We start from the raw sequence: 19,284 nt of genomic DNA on the forward strand, positions 1-19,284 counted from the left end.
AGGTGTTGTAGCCGTCGTTGACGGGGCGGTAGCGCAGAAGCTCCTGAGCCATGAGCAGCGCGGCGCACGGAGCAGGTGGGTCGCGGCGCGCAAGCGAGGAGACGGTGATGGAGCGGCCACGTGCCTGCTTGTTCATCAACGGGTGCCTGCTTGACGGGTTTTGTGGCGGCCCGAGGGCGCTGCCCCGGGGCGCCACGGGCGGCGGGCCCCGCGGGCGCCCTAGCGGCAGCTCGGCGCGCGGCGCGTTCCCAACGAGCGGCGGATTCGATCTCTATCGCCGAAGTGGCAACCTTTGGGGAACGTGCTTTTGGAGGGGCAACGGGCGCTGCCCCCTAATCACCAAAAAGGAAACTGTCTCTGGCCACACTTGCGGGCACAACCTCTGTCATCTTCCTCCAAGCGGACGCCTTACCCACATGCTGGGCATGAGGCCCCGCAGCTGGCGCCGCGCGCCAAGCCTTGTGAGGCCGCCCTACGGGAGGGGCCTCGCGAGACGGCTTGGCGCCGAGCAGCTTCGGCAAAGCTTGGACTGGTGGCAAGGGGCCTGATGAGACATACCTCTCGCGAGGCGGCTTCCTTCAGAGCGGCTTGGGCAGGGCCGTCTTCCTTCGGTTGGCCCGTGCGTCGTCCTCCGGGCCAGTGGCAGACGGGCCATGGTACCCTAGTTCCCACTGGGCCGACAAGATGGCCGTAGGCATGGCTAGGAACAACAGAATCACGACCGGCAAGGTAAAAGAGCAACGGCGGCCGTGCAGGAGATTGGATCAAGAGGAGCACGAGTTGCGCGTGCGGAAAAAAAAAACTAGAGCCCTAATACCATGTTAGGGAAATATGCAACTTAATATTATCACGAGGCAAAAGCCAACATATATACATATGTGAGGGAGGCCAAATGCCAGAATCTAAAAGGCGAAAGGCCACCATAAATATAACTCTAGCAATAATATCTACACACGAATACTTAAAATGGAGCATAGCTTAAATTAAGACTTGGACAAGGACTAGAATAGAGAGCTTGGGAATTGGCCCAAAATTGCAGGCCATGTCAGAGCCTTAAAGTCAGTGACGTAGGCTTGCATGCATCACAGGAACTGAGGACCACACTAAGGATGAAAATGGAGCAGAAACTTTCCGCTGGAAAAATGGAAACGGAGAGAAAATATGGATACAGAAGAGGAAATTTGCAAAATGGAAATGGATTTTTTTACGTGGAAACGGAAACAAAAACGAAACGGTGTTTTCTGGTGGAACAAGCATGAAAATGGAACTTTCCGTTTTCGTGAATATGGATTTTTCCCTTTGTAATATGGGCCTATGCCTGCTTGTGACCCAACCACTAAACATCACACAATTACACAATGAGCAGAATGACCCATGTGTGGCCCAACTTCTACTACCATGCAAGGAAGCTAGCCATTCCTAACCGCAATGGAGGTAGGGCCTAAAATTCCCCTTCACATACTATTTGGTGATGTTACAATGTGTTTTACTTGTAAGAGGGCGATCTGATACCGTGTTTGCTTATATAGGGAGCTTGTCCTTCTGATTACCACAAATATGTTTGTGTTGCAAAAGTTGAAAAGATTATGCACAGACACATATATTATAATATAACCATCATAATATTTTGTAGTTATGTCAACAATTGATTAAATTTATTAGTTTGTTTGTGTTTTTCTCTATTGTTCAAGGGGTTTTAAGTTCGGGTGAACATCCGCTTCCGTTGCCGTCTCCGCACGTATTCGCTCTCTATTCATTTCCGATAGTACTGGTTTCCGTATTCATTTCTGGGGTTTCTGTATTTGTTTTTTGCTTCCGCAAATAATACTTCCTCCGTCCGGAATTAGTTTGAGCGTCAACTAATTCCGGACGGAGGGTGAAAACAAATGTGGTAGCATCCAGCTCTGCCTGTTTCTGCTCCGTTTTCATCCCTAGACCACACCTTGGGCTGGGTCTTCAAGTGGTTGCTGTTTTCTAGATTTCTTGATCTTGTTCTGTAAAGCCGGTATAGTAACAAATGCAAGGACTACTATACGGATGCTACGGATGGGCCCCCTTCCATCATACGGTTGCCCCGTCTGCCTGCCCTTAGGGCCAGGCATGGCTGTGATATAGGGTCTTAATGCTCTAAAGCAATGCTATATCATCCACAAACTCAGCTACGCTCATTAATTTCTGTTATGGTGGCTGTTACTAGCCCATACTTTGGCGGTGGCAGAGCTTCGACAAGATATGAGCAGGGGCTAACTGCTATATGATTGTGGTGCTACATCTGAAATTCCTTTTGATGTTAGGGCAGCTCCAAATCGCCCGCAAATGTCCTGACCGGTCTAAACACTTTTGGCCATCCAACACCGTGCACCAAATCCGTCCGGACCCACAAACCGGAAGCAAAGCTGGGGGAGGTTTGGTTTGCGGGCGCCCAGACGTCTGCCACGTAGGTGCCTGACTACACAGTCCCACCCGAAACCCTCACCACGCATTCATTCCTGTCGACGGGTGATCGTCGAGATGGTGGGGATCCCCTTTTAGAGATTCAAACAGGGGTCAAACACTTCAGATCACTTTAGAGATCGAGGCCTTGTTATCCAGGTTCAGTCCACCGAGGAGGTGTAACACCCTACGTCCTGCATGCTAGTCCTGCATGCTAGTTCTTGCTCTGTAGACAAATGTGTGTGTATGATTACAAGATTGCTCCTTTTCCTTGCTGGCTCCGGTTCCTCCCATGTATATCACGGGGGCAACCACAGTGATTTTATTTTGGTGCACGTAGCGTGCCTTGGGTCAGTCGGACTCCCTTCTCCTTGACCTGCCCGAGTCTTATGAACCTAAGTCTGCATAGTTGGTAGAAGTTGGTGGCGTCGCCTTGTAGCAATGCAATGCCATGTCTTTGACTATTCCGTCGAATCTAACCATCATCAATGATGGGCGGGACACATCAGGTCGTCCTCTCCTTAGGAGAGGCCGAAGCCTGGACCACGTCAAGGTCGCCTGGACCGACGAGGAGTTCACCGTGCAGATGGCGCTTCTCCTCGAGCGGTCACGCCATGACCACAATCCGGTGCCGTCCTCGCCACCCAACCGTGGCATCGAAATCAGACGCCGCCAGCGCCCCTGCGACGCAGCCAGGCCGGATGCCTCATGCACCCGATCTCCCCGCCGCCTTGACTCCAGCGCGGCAAGGAGGTGGTGCCCTCCATCCCCGCCCCGTTGGCAGTCCAGGAGCCATTGGTGCCATGTCTTCGAGAAAGAGGTTGCCCTCCTCTATGATGGCGATGGCCAGCGCGTGCGATCGCCTCTTGCACTACCTCGGTCGCGACGGTAGCACGTCGTCACGCCAGACGGTGTTCGCGATACTAGACGTAGTGTTGTAAGGGTCCTCGCCGATCTCGACCTCGCGTTTGCCTAGGTTGAGGATCGGTCCAAGACCACTGCTCAGATGTCTGCCTGTCGCCGATGTAGGATCAACGACCAACTTTACGAACTGGGGCTGGCCAAGTACGAGCGTTTAATCCGCCACCTCTCCGGCAAGGGCAAGGGCGGGCAGCGCGGACCAGAGTCCAAGCCTGACCGTCGCTGCCAGGCAGAGGCAGGCGAGCGGCTGCGCACAACAACGGCCAATCAGGGCTGCCACGACCCTGGGAGGCCTTTAGCTGCCGAAAGGACGGCGACGATGACGGACTGGACAATGATGGAGGTGCCAGCGGCCTCGGAGGCCATGCGTACGAGGTCATCGTCTGGTACCTCGGCTAGTGTTTGTTAGTTATTTTTCAACCGCTGGAAGGTCGGTGACGACGACGGAGGTTCCAACGGCCTCGGAGACCATGCGTATAAGGTAACTGCCTGGTACATCGCTTAGTGTTTTTTAGTTATAGTTAAACTTTGTTAAATTTTGTCCGTTTTGCTGTAAATATTCAAATATCGTCTGACTTTTTAAATGTATGTTTAAACTAGCGCCAGACATTTGGTGTATAGGATTGGATGGCCGGCTCCCCTACCGCTTTCCGCGTGTTAAGCTTCATGCACTAGCCAACGCAACAAAAAGTCTGAACTGATGGAAAGGGTAGTGCAATTCACATATATTGTAACACCCCCACTCACCTGTGACGGGGAAGCGAAGTCAACACGTGCAACCGGAAGAGAGCGACGGCGCGCGAAACTCACGTATGACTCAAGAGGCCTGTACGTGGACACAAAGGGGGGCTACCAGCAATTTTTTGATAAATTGCGAAAGCGAACTCAAGACCTTAGATCTGATACCATATTAAGCTTCATGCACTAGCCAACGCAATCAAAAGTCCGAAGTGATGGAAAGGGCTAGTGCAATCCACATATATTGTAACACCGCGGACACGTCAGGATGTGTCCGTGGACATCTGGTGTTGTCCATTTGGTGAACCGTGTTAGAGTTGCCCTTAGGTTCTATCTAGAACTTAGAACTTGTAACTTTTAAGCACCAAAATAAAAATCGAGTTACTTCTTTGGTAATCTAAAATCAGTATAGGAAATCAGGAAATTTACAATCATGCATATATCAAACTGCAATGGAATCGTTGACACTTCATTTATCATGTAGTATTATGAAATCCTTGAACTACAATGGAAATCAGGAAATTAACAATCATGCATATATAATTATATATTGCACTATTTTTTTATGTTTTGTTGAAGGAAGAAAGTGATTATTTTGGACATAGTGCTGTTATTTTCATTATGTTTATCTTTTAGTTGCTATTTTTTTGTACTGTGAATTTTAAGGCCACAAAAAATTGCTATGTAGCATATTTTTCCATGATGGCTAGTTATAGCTGGGAGGCAGACCTTGCTACAGCGGTGTGAGATTTTCTGTAAATCCTTTCTTAGTACAAACATACCTATACAGTGTTGAATGTGCTTTTGTGCCTGATGATATTCACTATCTACTCTCTTGTTAGGCATGAGGCTCAGTAACATTGTTATAATTTTTGTACCGACAAATATAATCTTATGCACTCTTAAACCTGCAGTTGATTTAGTTGTCTGGTTTGGATTCTTATGCATTCTTCAACTGGCAATTGATTTAGTTTTCTGGTTTGAATTGCTATTTTGCCATTTATTTGTGCAGCCTGCTGTTTTTATTTATCTTCATCATTCCTTTGTTACTTAATGTTATATAATTTTCAGGTTTCTAGTTTGAGGTAAATTGTCATAATTATCTGTATGCAGGTCATGAAGGAATTGACCCTTGTTTAAATTTGTCAGTGCTTACATATGTCTAATCTTACATCTTACATCTTACATTCTTAAGTAGTCGGTCCCAATTCTCTCAACATGCGTGTCCACCTCAACGTCCCGCTAAGCTATGCATTTAAGTCTTCTCTCCCACTAAGCCTACATGCATACTGTCCATTTCAACATGATGCCACATCAGCGTTTCAGTTTCCACTACCACTAATTATCCCAACATGCAACATTTTCCACATCACCAAATGTGCATGTCAGCCAAACAGCAGTTAATTAATTTTGCAGTTCCAATCTGTGTGGCTACCTCTACTTGATTATCTTTTATTAGTATACATCAGTTTCTCTTCCGTCGTCTAACCGGCGAGTCATGGTTTCATCTTCTCTTTTTTACTTCAGTTTACTAACTGTGAGTCCATTATTTACTACTGCAAACATTTCTTACTTATATGCTTTTACACTTTCTTTTCTTACTTTGTGCCCCTTTCTTTTAAGCTCTCTGTTACATTAACATCCCGCCGCAACGTGCGGGGTATTGTCTTGTTTTCTAGTCATGTGTGTTAAGCTTCTTCCGATGTTTTGTCTTTTGGCCATGTGCTTTCTGCCAAATTTTGCGGAATTTAAAATTTGTTTATCTGATGGCAGGCTGCCGAGGCGGAATTGGACAAGGAGGAATGTTAAGCAGCGGCCTCAGTGGTGGGGGTGGGCATGGTGGTAAAGGTGGGGACGGTTTTTACAGTGGCAGTCATGCAGGTGGTGGAGCTGCATATGGTAGTGCTGATTTGCCTTGTGAACTTGGCAGTGGCAGTGGTAATGTCAGTACAGCATCTTCAACGGCTGGTGGTGGTATAATAGGTAACAATGATGGTGTGACCATCCTCTATCAAGTCATGATATTCTTAATAGCATTGGCCTTTACTCCCTTTTCATTTCCACATTCAGTGATGGGTTCTTTGGAGCAATCTCTGCCTATTCTCTCTCTCTTTGGTTCAGTGGAAGCAAACGGTGGCAGTTTCACTGGTGTCGCATCTCATGCTGCAAATGGAGGACCTGGTGGTGGTTCTGGGGGCACAATTCTTCTATTTGTGCGGACTTTATCCTTAGAGAACAACTCTGTACTTTCTAGTGTTGGTGGGGTTGGAAGCAATGGTAGTGGTGGAGGTGGAGGTGGTCGCATTCACTTCCACTGGTCCGACATTCCCACTGGAGATGACTATGTTCCTTTTGCAACTGTCAAAGGATCAATACTTGCGAGGTGCGTCCTGGAAATCTGATGCTTTCTCTGTCGGCCTTTTGCTTGTCGTTCAACCTGCTATTTATACAGGAAGTAGTAAGGTTGTCTTTTTGTTAGCTTTTTATCTGTATTATAAGTTTTTTAAGGCTATTCCATTTTGCACCGGTGTTCCAGAATAATATATGTAGCTTTGCAGTTCCTTAATTTAAATCTTGGAGTAGTTTAAAGGATTTTGGCTGGCCTTGCCTTGTCTAAAACCAGTTTTTTGTATACCTGTTTTTTTATTCAAACCTTGTTTCCTACTGGTGTTACGTTGCTTTTTTAATATCTTGTCTCTTTATTCTCTCATGTTGAATGAAAGGGGTGCTGGCAGCGCTCCTCCATCTCGGACGGGGCTTGCCTGCTCCCATCATGTGCTCCCATCTGTGCTCCCGCACCGTTCAGCTTTCATCCGGTGGTTGTAATATGTTTCCTCCCGGGGCGTCACTTTTGCAGCCAAAAAATAAATAAATCAAAAAAGGCCTGCATTTCCCTTCTCCTTCTGTACCCGGCGGCGCCACCATACGCTGGTTCATTCCAAACAAGTGAGTCATGAACGCAGGCGCCGGAAAGGCCACGTGCAGCAACTGATCCTTGGGAGCCCTTCCCGCGAGCATGCCGCCGGGCACCTTGAACTGCACAGATGCTGCGGCTGGATGCGCCGGAACCCGCGCCGTCGAGCCGCGCGTCAAGATACGGCACCAGGAACACCTCCAGACTCGCTGACTCAGCTACTCCGGGCACGTCAAGTTTGCCTGATGTGCGGGTTGCATTCACGGACGAGCACCTGCCCGACCACCATACGTACATGTTCAGCGTAGCTGATGAGTGGTACATCCTCGGGTCGGTGAATTCGGCCGGAACCTCTAATTGCAAGCCAATATGCGTGCCCAGCCTATACATCGCCGGGTAAATCACTAGCTCCCGCCCGAGCTCCCGCTCAGTCGTCACTACCGCCATGCCATTCCCATTCACGATGAGCATGTTGTCGGACTGGAGAAGCACCATGTCGCCCATCACCCGTGGTAGACACATCTCGTCCATAGCCCACACCGGGTTCGGTTCTGTCGGCACAATGCGGCTGCATGTCCTGTCGGCCGGTTGGCGCCAGTGTGCTGTTCCAGAGCACGGCGTGGTGATGCAGACGAGCACCTTGGCGGGCGCTGGAGTAGAGATTGTTCTTGGGGTGCACCTCCGTGCTCTCGTCCAAGATCGGAGATGTTGGAGGGGCTGGATCCGTGCGGTATGCGGTCAAACATGAGGCCGAAGCTGGTGATCAGCCACTTGGCAGCCAGTGCAGCGTGCAATGTGGGTTGGGCAAGCTCTGGTGATGCAGCTGGTGATCACGAGAAGCATGCTGCGCGTGCTTAGGGGAAAGAAGGGTCTTGTGGGCTTTGGCATGGCTACTCTGCATGCATGTACATTGTCAATGTGATGCGGGGGAGGGAAATACGAAAATACAGACTTCTTTATTTTCCCCTTGTGCTAAAAAATGATGCATGGGAGGAAATCTATTATGGCCGCTGGATGAGAACTGAACGGTGCGGGAGCACGGATCGGAGCATAGAAGCGGGAGCAGGCAAGCCTCGTCCCTCCAGCTCTGGCTTGACTACTCTGTTAGTCATGTGTAGCTCTACCCCCTGCTCCCCTTTTGTTTATTCCCCTCCCCTTGTACAGTCCCCTATCCTGTAATTACGTCTCTTTTCAGTAAAATTTACTATCAGGGCTCCGTTAAAAAAAATCCCTTTCTTCATGTTCCCTCTGGCATGTCAGTGTTCTATGATTTTTAAGCCTGTACTGTCATCTTATTTGTTGTCGAACAACTGAAGATGTCTTAATGCACAGAACATTGCTAACCTGTAGGCTGACCCTGTTGTTATTACAGAGGAGGAGTTGTTGAAGGCCAAGGTTTTCATGGTGAGAATGGCACAGTTACAGCAAAAGATTGCCCGAATGGTCTTTATGGTACATTTTGCAAGGTAAACAAGAAGCACATTACAGTCACTCCTTTGTGCCGTTATTTATTATGTTATGAAGCATGAACAGAAGGTCAGCTGCCCATTATTACTATTTTCTTCTTCTGTCTATTATGGTTTCTTGAGGCACACAATACCTTTTTTATTGGCATAATTTGGTGCATTGCTATTTTTGAATATTGAATATTGGTGGGCTTACCATATTTTAATGTTTCAGACAGAAAAGATAAATGTACCGACATGGCATGGCAGCGTGCCATTGTCATACCTGTCACCTTTTTTTAGCTCAGTTAGCTAATATAACTGTTTTTACTAATTAACATTGTTGCAATGATTTCTGTGGTGAAATGCAGGAGTGTCCTGTAGGAACATACAAGAACATTACCGGGTCTTCTAAGTCCTTGTGTTTTCCATGCCCTGCATATGAGCTCCCTCATCGGGCTATATACATGCATATCCGAGGTAACTGTTACTGTATTTATTGCTGTATGAGAAATATATATCTTTTTTTTTTCGAGAAAACGCAAAAGACTTTGCGTTTCATTGCATTGAAAAGAGGGAGGAATAACCTCCTAAGAGGCTAGTACAGAGGTGTTACAACCAGATCAATGCACGTCCCGGGTGGGTGGCAGGGTGACCCTAAGCCCTTTGGCCCCTGCCTTCGCCCAATTCCTGGACTCGTCCTTGATCGCATCAGCGAGCTCAACTAGCGATGGGGCTACATGGTCAAATACACACGCGTTCCTATGTTTCCAGATCATCCAAGGCACGAGAAGCGCTGTCGAGGCCAGCGCTTTGCGGAGCGGGTGAGGTGTGGCGTCGCGAGCGTGCATCCACCAGTCCTGAAGCGTGGCATCCTGGTCGGGCACCGGTGCCGGGAGTCGCAGCCAAGACATGGTCCCGTGCCAAGTCTGCTTCGCGAATGGGCAAGAGAGCAGCAGATGCTGTATCGTTTCCGGTTCTTGGTCGCAGAGCAGGCACCGAGGGTGATGCGTTAGGCCATGGCGAGCAAGGCGCTCGGCAGTCCAGCAGCGGTCCTGATTAGCGAGCCAGTGGAAGAACTTGACCTTCGCAGGGGCCCAGCCCTTCCAGATCAGCTTCCAGGACCGGCAAGTGATTGACCCGTGAAAGGTGGCTAGATAGCAGGAGCTGGCTGAGTAGCTGCCGCTGGCTGTCCATTTCCAGGAGAGCGTGTCCGGCTCTGAGGAAAGGGTGATGCTGGACACCAGCTGCCAAATCTGGAGATACTGCACAATCTCCTGAAGGCCCAGAGTGCCGTGAATGTCTCTCGCCCAAGCGTTGCCGGCGATGCCCTGGGCCACCGTCCGGGACTTTCTGCGATGCTTGGGAATGCAAGAGTACAGCGAGGGCGGGTGCTCGCGGATGGAGAGGCCAAGGAGCCATCGGTCCTCCCAGAAAAGCGCTGTCGAACCGTCTCCAATCTGCATGGTGGTGGAGGAATAGAAGAGGCCGTGCTCCTCGGGGGTGAACTGCAGGCCCAGGTCATGCCATGCGCGGCTAGAGTCCGTCCGCGAGAGCCATAGCCATCGGAGCCTAAGGGCGAGCCCTGTGCGCTCAAGGTCGCGGACACCCAGGCCGCCGTACTCGAGCGGTTGGCATACCCGGCGCCAGGTCACGTGACAGTGCCCACCGTGGGCGGCCTCGCGTCCTGCCCATAAGAACCCGCGCTGAATCTTCTCAAGCTGCTTCAAGGTTTTCTTGGGGGGTGCTAGGGCCAGCATTTGGTGGATGGGGATGGCGCTAAGCACAGACTTGACGAGCGCCAGCCGTCCGGCCTTGTTCATGAGCTATGCCTTCCACGAAGGGAGGCGGCCGGCCACCTTGTCGACTAGAGGTTGCATCTGAGCCGCGGAGGGGCGGCGCGTGGAGAGGGGGATACCCAGGTACGTGATGGGCAGAGCCGCCGTCTGGCAGCCAAGAATCGCTAATGATTCGGTGGTCGACTCATCTCCATAAAGCGCAGTGGCAGAGCTCTTGCCGTAGTTCACGTGCAGGCCGGAGGCGGAGCCAAAAACCCCTAGGATGCCCTTCACGGCAAGGACCTCGTCGGTCGAGGCGCGACAGAACAACATCACATCATCGGCATAAAGTGAGATAGCCGGGATGTTGCGTCGGGGGTGCAGTCTCCGGAGAATGCCGGCCTGGAGCGCCCGTTGCATGAGGCGGCTGAGCGTGTCGACGGCCAGGACAAAGAGCTGCGGGGATGTCGAGTCGCCCTGTCTCAACCCGCGGCGGTGCCAGATCGGGGGTCCCGGCACGCCATTGAGCAAGACGCGGGTGCTGGCCGAGGAGAGGAGGATGGCCAGCCACTCCCGGAACCTCGCTCCGAAGCCATATTGGCGCAAGGCCTCGAAGAGGAAGGGCCATGATATGGAGTCGAAGGCCCGGGTTAGGTCGAGCTTGAGCATGATCCTTGGCGCGCCCAGTTGGTGCAGGAGCTTGAGGGATTGCCGGACTAGGATGAAGTTGTCGTGGAGGGTACGTCCGGCAATGAAAGCGTTCTGATAGCGGCTCACCAGTCCGTCGAGCATCGGTGCCAAGCGCAAGGAGAGGACCTTCGCAAAGAGCTTGGCCACAATATGTATCAGGCAGATCGGCCGGTAGTCGCCAAGCTTGTGAGCATCGGCGCGCTTTGGCAGCAAGGTGAACAGTGCTTGATTGAGCTTGTGGAATCCACGCCCCCTCAGCGCATAGAGCTGCTCAAAGGCCTCAAACACGTCCTGCTTAATGGTGCTCCAGCATGCTCGCAGAAACTCCGCGGTGAAGCCGTCCGGCCCTGGTGCCTTGTGCGCCGGCATGCGCCTCACAGCCTCCCAGATCTCATCGGGGCTGAACGGCACCTCAAGGACAGAGAGGTCAACTGGCTGGATGAGGTGCTCGAAGTCTAGCGTGTGGGCGCGGTCGGCCGCTGTGCCAAGCAGCCCATCAAAGTGAGCAAAGGCCGCCTGGGCCATCTCGTCGTGCTCGCTGATCATCTGCCCATCAACGAGATCATCTGCCCATAGCGTCCTGCTTAATTTATGATGTGTTACTTATAAATTCCTATACCTAATGGACTTGTTTTCGTAAGAACCTGTGGGTAGATGCCAGAGCTTTGTGTGTGCCTCAACCACTGAGTGATTTGCTTTTAGCTCATTTTGTTATGTTCAAGAACACAGCTTAAATTGGATTACAAGTTTTTTTCTGTGTTCTTTTGTTACACCTGTTTTTTCTAGTTTCAGAATGTTTGTGTTCACAATGAATATTTCTGTTAGTTTAACCTTGATTTTCTAATCTTAAATAACATTTTCCACAGGAGGTGTTGCTGAAACCCCATGCCCGTACAAATGTGTGTCAGATAGATATCGCATGCCTCACTGTTTTACTGCTCTTGAAGAGCTAATATACACTTTTGGTGGACCATGGTTGTTTGGCTTGCTTCTTTCAGGCCTTCTTGTTTTATTGGCTCTTGTTTTGAGTATTGCTCGGATGAAGTTTGTTGGTACTGATGAGTTTCCTGGACCAGCACCAACTCAACATGGCTCCCAAATTGATCACTCTTTTCCCTTTCTAGAATCATTGAATGAGGTAGTGGAATACATTTTGCTGTCCTGGCTCAGTGCATTAAGCTGTTGAATGATCGTGCTGGATGTTGTTTGAAATTTCTGCTAATGTGATAGGTATTGGAAACAAATAGGGCCGAAGAATCTCACTGCCATGTGCACAGGATGTTTTTCATGGGCCCAAATACCTTCAGTGAACCTTGGCATCTCCCGCACACGCCGCCGGAACAGATTACAGAGATTGTGTAATGCCCGTGCTCAAGATTACATTTGCACAAATTCCCTTCAGTCGTTTAGCTGTCTTGTTATAATTTGTCCCAATATATACGGCTTTTTTTGCGTGAAGTTTACATAGCCCTTTATGTCGTATAGAAATATATAACTGAGTATTGACTGCTGTTATGCTGTTTGTCTTCTGTTGTCAGATACGAGGATGCCTTTAACAAGTTTGTCGAGGAGATCAATGCTTTGGCAGCTTATCAGTGGTGGGAGGGATCAATTTGTAGTATTCTGTGTATACTTTCCTACCCCTTGGCGTGGTCCTGGCAACAGTGGCGCCGAAGAAAAAAGTTACAACGACTACGTGAGTTTGTTAGATCTGAATATGATCATTCATGCTTACGGTCGTGTCGTTCACGTGCCCTTTATGAAGGGCTGAAGGTATTGTGTTTTCCAATACCAAATGTTTCAACCAAAATTGCAGTTTGCCATGAATTGTATTTTTTCTTCAAATTAGGCTGTTTGGTATCGCTTTTTTCTAGGAAACCAATGTCTTTTAAGTGTTCTTCACTTGATTTAAGTGAATTATCCAATATTTTGAGTCCATAGATGCATAGTAACTAGAAATATCCAGGGTATACAAATAGATAAAAGGAATGTGGTGTTTGATTTACAAGTGTGACCATGTTGACTGCATTATCGGCGGCTGCTATAGCAGCACACATCGTAGGTTGCACCTACAATTCCAGTTGTTATATAACTAGCAGTCTGATATTATGGATTGAGGATGGTCTGTTTTTTCCAATTTATAGGTAGCTGCCACTCCAGATTTAATGCTGGGTTATTTGGATTTTTACCTTGGTGGGGATGAGAAAAGACCCGATCTGCCTGCTCGTCTTCATCAGCGGTTTCCAATGTCCTTGATTTTTGGTGGCGATGGAAGTTACATGGCTCCATTTGCACTTCACAGTGATAGTGTAGTCACAAGTCTTATAAGCCAGGTTGATTATGAAACATTTCCTTCTGTGCCGAATCACTGAAATAACGTTTTATTCAGTTCCTGATAAATATCTTTTATAGGTTGTACCATCATCAATATGGCACCGTCTTGTTGCTGGATTGAATGCCCAGTTGCGTTTGGTTCGTCATGGAAATTTGAAAGCAACATTTCTTCCTATGCTCAAATGGCTTGAAACTCATGCAAATCCTGCCTTGGACACATACCATGTGCGTGTTGACCTTGCATGGTTCCAAGCTACAGCATTAGGATACTGTCAATACGGTCTTGTTATTCATGCTGTGGGGGGAGAAGCAGTGGCTGCTGAACTTCATGGTGGCTCTAGAATAAATTTTGATCAACATCCATCGTGAGTTATCTGTTACTAGCTCCATTATTCTTCATTTTCATCTCTCATCCCAATTTATCTCTAACTAATGATCCTATGTCGAGCAGAAATCAGAATGTAGATGCTGACTCTCAACTAGGCCACTCAAGGAACTATGATGCTTATATATGTAAAAGAATAATTGGTGGAATTCTCAATGTTGACAACTTGATGATGCTCAAAGACAGGAGAGATTTGTTTCATCCTCTGTCTCTTATCTTGCACAATACTAAACCGGTTGGACATCAGGTGACTTGTTTTGCAGAGACTGACCATTATTTCAATCCCTAGTGTGGTTATGAAGAGATTTAGAGTATCTTACATTTGTTATGGTTCTTTTGGTTTCTTAACTGCAGGATCTTGTTGGTTTGGTCATCTCAATATTGCTTCTTGCAGATTTTAGCTTAGTGTTGCTTACGTCTCTCCAGCTATATTCTTACTCTATGGTCGACATTTTGTTAGTCTTGTTTGTTCTTCCTCTTGGAATACTGGCACCATTTCCAGCTGGGATAAATGCTCTCTTTAGTCATGGCCCACGTCGCTCAGCAGGCCTTGCTCGTGTGTATGCGCTGTGGAACATTACATCTCTGGTTAACGTTGTAAGCACTCTTCTTTGCCTGTATATATATTTTGCTATTACTAGTTCATTTGGAATGTTGTATATTTTGGGGGAACATAATCAGGGTTAAACATTATCACTGTTTTCCGCAGGGGGGTTTCATTGGTTTTCTATGCTTGATATTATCATAAAGTTTTTGTACATGCACACATTCACACGCATTCGCATGCAAGACAGAGCACATACATATATTCCCTCCGTTCCTATTTTTTTTAGAGATTTCATTATGGACTACATACGGAGCAAAATGAGTGAATCTAGAGTCTAAAGTATGTCTATATGCATCCGTATGTAGTCTGTGATGAAATATGTTAAAAAACTTATGTTTAGGAACGGAGGGAGTAAAACATTACTTATCCCAATTTATTGACCTGTAAAACTAGGCAATTATGTTCAGTGGTCTGTCTCGATGTCATGAGGAATCAGATTTCACGCCATTTGAATATTTGCTTGTTACAACAGTAACTATATCGTCAGTGTTTGAGTTTTTTTTTTTCGAGAAAACACAAAAGCCTTTGCGTTTCATTGCATTGAAAAGAGGGGGAAAACATCCTCATAAGAGGCTAGTACATCGGTGTTACAAATGGATCAATGGACGTCCCAGGAGGAGGGCAGGGTGACCCTAAGACCTTTGGCCCCTGCCTTAGCCCAACCTCTGGACTCATCCTTGATCGCATCAGCGAGCTCAATTAGCGATGGGGTTACATGGTCGAAAACACACGCGTTCCTATGCTTCCAGATCATCCAAGGCACAAGGAGCGCTACCGAGGCCAGCGCTTTGCGGAGCGGGGGTGGCGTGGCATCGCGAGCCCGCAGCCACCAGTCCTGGAGCGTGGCGTCCTGGTCTGGCACCGGAGTCGGGAGGCGCAGTGTTTGAGTTGGTTGAACCTTTCACAGACAGTGTGCCTACTGATTTTACGACTATGCAATCGTTATCACATTTTACTGCTGGCTGAATGCAGGTTCAGCTATATCTATCATTATCATGTTTTTGTGCTTGCTACCAATACCAGTTTCAATGCATTTTTTAAGCTCTTTGTAACCTATTTGCACTTGACTTAGGTCGTGGCCTTTGTATGTGGACTCGTGCATTATAGGTCATCAACAAAAAGACATCCAAGCATGCAGCCATGGAATTTGGGTGGGTAAGCATCTTTGCCCGCTCTGTGAAGAAGGGTTACATGAGCACTAAATGCAATTGGTCGGCCATCTTTTATACTCTATAAAGAAATATAAGACGTTTTATAGATCACTAAAGTAGTGATCTAAAACGTCTTATATTGGGTTACAGAGGGAGTGCATAACAACTCGGACTTCAAATCTTTTCAGGGATGAAACTAGCTGGTGGTTATTCCCAACTGGACTCGTGTTGTGTAAATTGATCCAAGCAAGGCTTGTTGATTGGCACGTCTCCATCTTAGAGATCCAGGATCGTGCGGTATACAGCAACGACCCAACCATATTCTGGCAGTGATAGCATTCGGATCATCGAGGTGGTCATGGGAGCTTTTTGCAACTCGAGTTTTTGGGAGTTGATAAAACGAAGGCTAGAAAGCTAGCCCATTCTCTGTCGACCAGACAGAGGAAGCAAGCACAAAGTAGAATTCCTACAGATGCATGCTTATAGTTTGCTGTTAATCTTGTGCAGCCACAACATTTTCCTTGTAGATAAGAAGGTTTAACTCATCCAGTCATTGTAGGATTTAGACACCATGTAGGCTTATGAATTCTAATCACCGACATATACAGATAGCTGGTAAATATCTTTTTTAGTTTTTAGTTTTTTTTCCTGTCTTTCTGCCTTGATATCAGGTGGGTGAGGGCAAATGATCAAATCTGAAATTATCCTGTTCGTGGACCAATTTGATGAACACAACAAATTATCATTTGGGCATTTCTGTTTGGTTTTGTTGTAGTATCTACTCCCTCCGTTCCTAAGTACTCCCTTCATTGCTAAATACTTCCTATGTTAGAGTATATATTTGTATATATAAGTCTTTTTAGAGATTTCACTAAGGGGCTACATACGGATTTATATAGACATATTTTAGAGTATATATTTACTCATTTTGCTCGGTATCTAGTCTTCTAATGAAATCTTTAAAAGACTTATATTTAAGAACAGAGGGAATATAAGTCTTCTAAGAGATTCCACTACGGACTACATACGGATGTACATAGACATACTTTAAAATGTAGATTCATTTATTTTGTTTCGTATGTAGTCTGCAGTGAAATCTGTTAAAAGACTTATATTAGGAACGGAGAGAGTACAAGCCTTTTTGGAAATTGTATTGAAGACTACATATGAATATGCATAGATATACTTTAGAGTGTAGATTTATTCATTTTGCTTCGTATATAGTCTGTAGTGATTTTTTTTTTAAAACTTATATTTAGGAACGGAGAGAGTAGCAGGCTGATGCATCATGGCCGCCGTTAGTTGCTGGGTGATCTAAAAGCCTCATCAGAGGCTCTTGTTGGCTTAAGAGGCTAGAAGTTGTCATCTGAAAGCATTGTGTTATGTAATGAATGCACCCCTGTTTTTAATCCAAAGATTTATTATAGGTTGCATTTGATCTTCATGTTTATTTTTTCCTTTGCGGGAGACTAAAACCAGTCCAGTCTATAGGAATAGACGCCACACATCCAAACCAAACCAACACAGATATTTTTATGTTAGACCGAACTATACATGCTCTCCATCCAACCCAGTCCAAACCGTTTCCAACTTTTGGATGGAACCCACAGATTCAAACCGTGGGGCACGTCATGAATCTAGATCAGACATGGCGTCAAACTCGCGTCAGCCGTCACGCTCCGGCCGGCAGCATCGGCTGTTGGATTTCAAGTACTAATGGCTTGGATCCTTCAGAGAGAGACAATCGCAAAGCCTAGCCCAAGGAAAGGCAGGCTGATCGATTCTGTAGCCACGCGTGCACTGCTCGCCGACGTACGTACGGGAACTGTCTTGCAGCCATTGTTGAGGAAATCGTTAACTGGTAACCGTTCGGTTGGCTGATGAGTAAGGGATTAAAGGACTAATCGGCAAGTTAATCGATCATTTAATCCATTAATCGGACAATTTATCAGTTAATCGGCTATTCGATGATCCTGCGAGTAGGGATTAATCGGCAAGTTAACTGGTTAACTGAACGCATTCTTAAATAGGGCTTGCAGCAGCAAAGTTCAATGGCGTCTTGAAAGTTTGGTTGGAGGTGGAAGCGACGGCTCAGACTAATCGATTGATTTGGTCTCGAACCATAGTTTGCACTTGCTTTGGACTGAGAAATCTAAACCCGTCTGGATGCTGGAATATTTGCTTTATATATGAAATGAGCGAAAGCTTATTTTGAAAAAAATCTGAACCCAATCCAAACCTATCCGGTCCATTCTTAGGCACAACCCAAACCAAATCAAACTAGTTTCCATCTCAATCCAGTAGAGACCAAACCTATAGAAACCTTGTTTCAAAATAAATATAGAAACCAAATAAAAAACCAATTCAAAAACTAAGTTTCAATCCAAACTATTCCCAGGCTTAGCGGGAGTACATTATCAAGCCTTTTAAACTACTGCCTCCACTCCTAAATATAAGTCCCTTCAGATTCCATTACAGATTATATACAAATGTGGATTCAAATATTTTGTTAATATGCAGTGAAATCTATAAGCAAACTTATATTTAGGAACGGAGGAAGTATAAATCTGCACTCATCACAAATGGCATTTTGGTCTTACGGTCTTAAATATATGCAATTTTGGCCGTGCCTTTTCATATAGACATGCTAGTATGTTATGTACAATAAAATTGTTACATGATACATATATTTCACAAAGTCAAAAGATAAAAATTGTATTGTTCCACCTTATCAATCTACTCCTTCTGTTTCTAAATATAAGTCTTTTTAAAGATTTTACTAGAGACTACATACAAAGCAAAATGAGTGAATCTATGCTTTAAAATATGTCTATATACATTCGTATATAATCCCTAGTGAAATCCCTAAAAATAAGTTTAGGAACGAAGGGAGTAATTGTTATGGCTATTTATTATCAGATCATATTAAATACTCCATGTTTGCCTTCCCAACCTCCACTTAGGAACGTATCTATACTCCTAAAGGAGGAGTTGGTACGTTGTTCCTCTCGTACCCCCCTCCCCCCCACCCAACACACATCGATTTTTAATGGAAATCCCATCTCAATCTGGGTTTTTATTACCAATTTTCCTTGCCATACCAATCGATCGTAAGTAAGGCAACCCGTAATTTGAATGTATTATAACTTTTCATGTGGTTATTTAGTAATGTATTTATAGAAAAGAGTCAATCAGGGTCAATCTCCAATCAATCTCTAAAGACCAAGCCTAAATTAATTAACCTTATCATATGTCGCATAATCACATTAATTAATCTTTCTATACATCACCCAAATTATATTCCCTCCGTTCCTTTATGTAGGGTGTATTTTTTAGGTGAGGTGATAAAGGCACAAAATTGAGAAGAATTTTAGGCGAAAATATCCTTAACTAATCTCTACTCCTAAAGGAAGAGTTGGTAGGTGATAGAGCATAATATATCTCCATATGTGGTTTTGGTAATTGATGACAATCCCTATGGACTAATGGTTGCCTTAAGTTATATTTATAGGATTTGTCCATAGGCACTTCTTGAAGTCCATATGTTGGGTTCAAGGAGTTTATATGTTGACCAAGATGTTATTCAAGGTATTATCCAAAGAATGGTCATAGAAACACTAGGTTGATCAAGATCTCAGACTAAGAACAAATCAAGATGATCAGCACACAAAGAGTATAAGATGTACAGAGAGGGATCAAGTGATCCCATGGTATGGTAAGCATTGTCCATTACGTATTTGTGTACTAACCCATGGTCTTTGTGAGACTCCTATGTGAGGGTTAGGTGTGCTTCCACTGGGCTTGCGTCAAAAGGAAGATCTCATACAACCCATGAAGGATGACGTCAAGTGGTGATCGTCATCAAGATTGTGGTGTGCAAGTTCAAGC

The 19,284-nt window shown here is 46.2% G+C and overlaps 1 protein-coding gene across 3 annotated transcripts in view; it reads left to right on the forward strand.

Moving 5' to 3' along the window:
• LOC123427196 overlaps positions 1 to 16,149 on the forward strand; it is a 36,537-nt gene extending 20,388 nt beyond the window's left edge. For 2 of the 3 annotated variants that reach the window (XM_045111191.1, XM_045111183.1), the window contains exons 10-22: positions 5,866 to 6,075; positions 6,163 to 6,475; positions 8,379 to 8,472; positions 8,823 to 8,931; positions 11,786 to 12,057; positions 12,150 to 12,277; positions 12,458 to 12,692; positions 13,064 to 13,252; positions 13,332 to 13,618; positions 13,705 to 13,885; positions 13,993 to 14,235; positions 15,318 to 15,400; positions 15,585 to 16,149. In XM_045111191.1, the coding sequence (XP_044967126.1) occupies positions 5,866 to 6,075; positions 6,163 to 6,475; positions 8,379 to 8,472; positions 8,823 to 8,931; positions 11,786 to 12,057; positions 12,150 to 12,277; positions 12,458 to 12,692; positions 13,064 to 13,252; positions 13,332 to 13,618; positions 13,705 to 13,885; positions 13,993 to 14,235; positions 15,318 to 15,400; positions 15,585 to 15,729 (2,489 nt within the window). In that variant the 3' untranslated portion in view covers positions 15,730 to 16,149. The remainder of the gene's footprint in view (positions 1 to 5,865; positions 6,076 to 6,162; positions 6,476 to 8,378; positions 8,473 to 8,822; positions 8,932 to 11,785; positions 12,058 to 12,149; positions 12,278 to 12,457; positions 12,693 to 13,063; positions 13,253 to 13,331; positions 13,619 to 13,704; positions 13,886 to 13,992; positions 14,236 to 15,317; positions 15,401 to 15,584) is intronic. The other variant, XM_045111199.1, reaches the window with a different exon arrangement.
• The last annotated feature ends 3,135 nt before the right edge of the window (positions 16,150 to 19,284 follow it).

Source organism: Hordeum vulgare, chromosome 1H, assembly GCF_904849725.1.
Source record: "Hordeum vulgare subsp. vulgare chromosome 1H, MorexV3_pseudomolecules_assembly, whole genome shotgun sequence".
NCBI lineage: Eukaryota > Viridiplantae > Streptophyta > Magnoliopsida > Poales > Poaceae > Hordeum > Hordeum vulgare.